The sequence below is a fragment of the Vipera berus genome (assembly GCF_964194415.1).
Source record: "Vipera berus genome assembly, chromosome: 2".
Classification (NCBI taxonomy): domain Eukaryota; kingdom Metazoa; phylum Chordata; class Lepidosauria; order Squamata; family Viperidae; genus Vipera; species Vipera berus.
Genome location: NC_138203.1, coordinates 225,149,394 through 225,155,422, shown reverse-complemented (window position 1 = coordinate 225,155,422; position 6,029 = coordinate 225,149,394). Strand labels below are relative to the sequence as shown.

Genomic DNA, 6,029 nt, shown 5'->3' with positions numbered 1-6,029 from the left:
GGAAAAAGAAATCTTAGTCCCATTGAAATGTGTGGGGATGTTTAATTAAAACAAATATAACATCAAGTGTATGTGAAAACAGCTCCATGCAATTTTGAGTTAGGACCACTAACATTTAGTTCAAGGATGCAAACACTTTTAATCTAAGCCAAATTCAAGTCATTTAAAAGCAATGTGTATTTTAAATGGTCTGATTTATTAGAAATATCCACACATACGCTCGCCTTTTTTCTGAATGTATTTTCTTTACCAGAAGCAACAACATGTAAAGGGAAATTTTATTAAAAACAAAATCAAGATTCGGAACAAAAATATCACAGCACATTAATATTGTACAATTGCTATGGTGACGCAAGTTACAAAAATTTGAAAAGGCACTTTAAAAGTTCACAATAAAAAAGGATAAACTAACATCTCTTCTTCAACAAAAAATGCAGCATTTTAATTGAGACACTACATGTGCCACTTGTTACAATCCTTCATACAAGTACTGTGAATTGTAACAGGACCCACTTCTAGCAGTAGAAAGTGCCTTTAAAGAAACACCTTTTATTATAAATTTTACATACCGTAAGCAAATACTTTTGAGAAATTATGTTATAGTTGCGAATTACTGAAATCTGCCAATGTTAACCGTGATTTCACACATTACAATCATTAGAAACTAACCTCAGCATATATAGCCTAAATAAGGAAACAGAAGCAGCTCGAGGCAAGCAGGCAAACGGCCTTCAGCAAAATAATACTATGATTCCATAATACAGCACAGGGATAGAGAGAGGTATTCTTTGTGAGACCATATGTGGAAGTAAAAACAGACTGAGTCATGCTGGAATAAAACCTGGGATAATGTTTGTTTCAAGACAGAAATGCATCTCTTTCTCTCTCCTTAAGTAGTTGAAAAATTACTTTCAACTGAGAAATGGATTGTTCTGAAATGGCAGCAAAACATCCATTTAAAATGAAATATTACTGTGATATTTCCTCCTTCTAATAGTAAGCTCAGGCTGGTGAGACTAATTAAAGCAAATACAGCCTTAATCAAAACTATATGTATATGCCTATAGGAAACCGATTGTCAGTTAGATAAGAAAAATGGTTAATGTGGGGAGGAATGAAATGTCCCATTTAAATAGCCTAGACCAGGGCTATGTAATTTAACATCCCTCCAGCTGGATTTAAATTCCCAGCAGCTTCTGGGTGCTAAGGGCAAGGGATTCTGGGAACTACATATAAAAGTAGAAAAGGTCACATTATTTATCTTTGTTTGGTCCGAGTCTGGGTCTTCTTTCATAAGAGCACAACATGCTGTAATGTTTTGTTGCAGAACACAGAAAGCTGATAAATGATCCTATTCAACAATCTCCATGCAACAGAGAATACAAAAGATTTTTTTGGCATAGTGACAAAATTCCAATGAAATTCAGATATTTGCACTGTGATACTGAATGGCTGTGCAAGTGCTGCATAATGGACAAAAACAAGAGAATTATTGAACAACATGCCCCATTTCTTGCTAAAGAGCTATTTCCCTATTACTCATAAAACATTGTTTCACAGCAGATATTACTCTTCCCTGGAGCAGAAATTAGCCCATTCTAAATTGATTTTGATGAAATAATGGCAAAATAATTCCACAAATGATTGTTCCTATTTAATCCAATTATATTCTTGATGTTTACTTTTTAAGTTCTTTCTTAGATTCACCCCTACTTTTTTTTTTACAAAAAAATCATATTTTAATTGCTTGAATTTCTTGCACGTCTCAATGCACTGTAAATAAAATTGTCTAAACAGTGACCCCACCCCTCCAAACAGATATGTCGGAATAACATCTTCAGAAATAACTCCTGGTGAAAAAGGCAATTTGAAGACACACAGCAAAAGTCCATTTAGTAGGAAGCCTTTGGAGGATCCATATATGCTGGATTATAAGGGGGTTGAGCTGAAGGAGCTGAGGCACCAGCTGTAAAAGAAACAAACAGAAAAGCACAGCAGGTTAGTGGCTGTCCACAGTTTATCTTTTTATATTTATTTCTGCATATTTTTTAGATTTTCATCACAAGAGCTAGTGTCCATACGCAATCAAGAAAGTGTCTATGGAGATTCTCAGTCATCCAAGTCATGGTTGTCCCAAAGGTGCTTTTTTCAGGAGGCGACTGGACTGTTGTTTTTTTTCTGTGAAGATGTTTCGCTTCTGATCCAAGAAGCTTCTTGGATGAGAAGTGAAACATCTTCAAGGAAAAAACAAGAAAAACAACAACAAGACTGCCTAAATCCTTTTTTGAAATGAAAGATGACTTGGAACTGCGAGATATTTGGCGTGAGAGACATTTGCAGGAAAAGGATTATACTTTTTATTCTGACAGACATCAATCTTTTTCTAGGATTGATTTTATTTTGTTGACTAATGATTTTTTTTGAGGACTAAAAAGGTGAAGATTTGTGCAAGAACTATCTCTGATCATAGTCCAGTTTGGCTAGAGATTGATAAGGAGAATAGAGACAGGCGCTCATGGCGCGTAAACGAGAATTTGTTTAGAAATCAGAGAAATGTGGAAGAATGCAAGCAGCGGATGAAGGATTTTTTTGAAATTAATATGAATAAGGGCACCTCTATGGATATGGTTTGGGATGCTAGCAAGGCCTATATGAGAGGGGTGTTGATATATATGAATAATAAACATAGACGTGCTGTGGAAGCTAGGAGGAAAGAACTGGAGAATGAAATAAAGGAAAAAGAAAAGGCTTTGATTTTGAATTCAGAGGATGTGAAGACTAAGGAGGCTATTAAATTGTTAAGAGGACAATTTGATAAATTAATGGCTGACCAAGTGGCAACCAATTTGCGGTTTGCCAGGCATAATACTTTTTGCAACGCTAATAAACCAGGTAGATGGTTAGCTTATAGATTGAGGAAAAAACAAAGGGCTTCTAATATAGACAAAATTGAGTATAAAGGAAGGGTTGTGTTTCAACAGGACCTTATCAAGGACGCTTTTGTGGATTTTTATTCTAAATTATATGCTAAGGAGAAGATTAATGAAAAAGACATTGATATATATTTGGAGAATGCTAGCATCCCGGTTCTTACGCAAGTACAAAAAGAGGAGATTAATCAACTAATTACAGAAGAAGAAATTTTTACAGCAATTAAGGAATTGAAGGTGGATAAAGCACCAGGTACGGATGGTTTGTCTGCGGCTTACTATAAAAATTTACAATTAGAGATGATGAAACCGTTAAAGGAACTGTTCCAGACAATCCAGAGGGGGGGAAAGGTGCCACCGTCTTGGAGAACAGCTTTTATTTCTTTGATTCCGAAGGAAGACCAAGATGCTACTCAAGTCAAAAATTATAGACCGATATCGCTTTTAAATACAGATTATAAGATATTTGCTAAGGTTTTGGCTAATAGACTGATGAGGGTTCTGCAACAGGTGATTCATGGGGACCAAACGGGGTTTATTAGTGGTAGGCAAATGAAAAATAATGTGAGGCATATAGTTGATGTGTTAGAGTTTTTGGAAAGGAACAACCAGATCTCTGCGGCGTTAATTTTTCTAGATGCTGAAAAAGCTTTTGATCAATTGAATTGGCAATTTTTGATGAAAGTTTTAGATAAAATGGATTTTGGGGAAAAAATTTTGCAACCGATTAGGGCATTATATCAAAAACAAACTGCCCGAATTATAGTTAATAATAGTCTGACAGAAGCATGTAATATTGAGAAGGGCACAAGGCAAGGGTGTCCGTTATCGCCCTTGTTATTTGTGTTAACATTAGAGATATTATTGGTTAAAATACGGAATTTGGAAAAAATTAAGGGGATACAAATTAGAGATCAGGATTATAGATTGAGAGCATTTGCAGATGATCTGGTTGTTACAGTGACCCAGCCAGAGAACTCTGTTGTGGACCTGATGGAGATAATAACACAATATGGGAAGGTTTCTGGATTTAAAGTTAATATACAGAAAACCAAAATCTTGGCCAAAAATATGACAGTTTCGCAAAAGGCTCTCTTAGAAGGATTAACTGGATTTGAGATTGTTAAAAGGGTTAAATATTTGGGGGTGCTTTTGTCGCCCTCTAATACAGTTATATAAAAATAATTATGAAAAATTATGGGGGAAAATTCAAAAAGAATTGGAGAGTTGGGGAAAATTGCAATTGTCTTTGTTGGGACGGATCGCAGCAGTGAAAATGAATGTCCTGCCTAAATTTTTATTTTTATTTCAAATGATACCGATTCTTAAGAAAGATTCTAATTTGGAGGAATGGCAGCGAGGTATCAATAAATTTGTTTGGGCAGGGAAAAGACCACGAGTTAAACTTAAGATTATGCAGGATACTCGTGAGAGAGGTGGTCTCAAAATGCCTAATTTTAAACTATATTATGAAGCTGCTGCATTAGTAGGAATAAGTGATTGGATTAATTTGACACAAGAGAGATTATTAAATCTTGAGGGCCACGATTTGTTGTTTGGCTGGCATGCATATTTGTTGTATGATAAGAAGGTAGATAATGTGTTTAGAGTGCATATTTTAAGACAGGCATTGTTGAGAGTTTGGAAGAAGTACAGACATAAACTAGACTGCAAGATACCATTGTGGGCAATTCCAAAACACGCAATAGAAAATATACATGCTGGCTTCAAACATGATGTGACTACGTATGGATTGAGTTTATCCAGAACAAGTATAGGGTTAAGAAGTTTCATGTAGCATTTGAATAAGTCTTCTTCCTTTTCTTCTTTTTCTATTTTTGTTTTTCTATATATATATAATATATATATATATGTATGCTATATAAGCTAGAGAGTGATGGATTTTAGAGTTTATGGTTGTTAGTATATGGTTGTTTATGATTGTTTTTTTTATATACACCTTGTATTTAGCTCTGGGAAGTCGGGGGGGGGAGGGGGGAGGGGGGAGAGGTAGGGGGGAGGGAGAAGGGAGGGGGAGGGGGGATTCTTAAAGGAAAAATTGTATGTTAAAACTCTTTAATAAAAAGAAAAAAAGAAAAAAGCACCTTTGGGAAATCAAGGAAAGTCTCGCAACTTGATCCGTAAGTTCTGAAAATTATATCGCAGAATGAAGCGTATTAAAGTGAATTAATGTCCGTGGGGAACTTTTGTTCTTCCGCCAGAGAAAACAATGCAAACATGTTGCTTGGAGCGCTCTGTAAGATGTCTGTACGGAAGCCTTCCTTGTTGAGCCAAAATGTCTCCCTAGCTCTCCTTCTCTATTGAGTTAATTGCCTGCTGTACAACAACACTCCTTCTATAGAGATAGTCTTCAAATTACAACCATTTGTTTAGCAACTGTTTGAAGTTATAAAGTGACTTACAACTCACCCTTGAATTTATGACTCTCACAGAATACCCATGTTCACCCAATCAAAATTCTGACATTTGGTAACTAGGGTTGCAGCATCCTGGGGTCATATGATCACCTTCCCAGCCAGTTTCCAACAATGGGGGGGAAACATTCACTTAACAACTATAGTGTTCCACTTAACAACTGTGGCAAAAATCATAAAATTGGATGTGACTCACTTAACAACAGCCTGCTTAGCAATGGAAATTATGGCCCCTGTTGTGGTCAAAAGTTGAAGACAACTTTGCATCTGAAATGTTAGGTTGTTAGCTTCTTTCTTCTCCACAACATCTGTATTACCCTATGGAGATTTATAGGTAAAGTGGTCTCTCTCTGGTTTCCTGATGAACATTGCGCAGGAAATGATATTGTTGGGTCTCTTCAAATCCTTGAAGGGGGCTTTGCTTTGATGCAATACAAGCAAAGTACCTCCCTGAAGATCTTTCATGAAGCAAAGCTTACTTTGCAGGAAAAGACTAAGAGAAGTTATCCTGGTTAAAGTCCTTCTAGATTGGGATGTCTCAGCAAACATTGTAGAAAGACGATGGAGTGCACCAAACCAATCCTGCAGCATGGATCAAAGCAATCTGCCATAAAGCCCCATCCTCATAAACCAAAGATCTTCCAGGCAGAGAGGCTAGAGTGTC

General features: G+C 36.2%; 1 protein-coding gene across 1 annotated transcript in view; it reads right to left on the bottom strand.

Moving 5' to 3' along the window:
• Positions 1-260: 260 nt before the first annotated feature.
• Positions 261-6,029, bottom strand: part of SHISA5 (shisa family member 5) — a 62,184-nt gene continuing 56,415 nt past the window's right edge. The window contains exon 6 of the mRNA XM_081315903.1: positions 261-1,966. Within this exon, the coding sequence (XP_081172029.1) occupies positions 1,893-1,966 (74 nt within the window). The 3' untranslated portion in view covers positions 261-1,892. The remainder of the gene's footprint in view (positions 1,967-6,029) is intronic.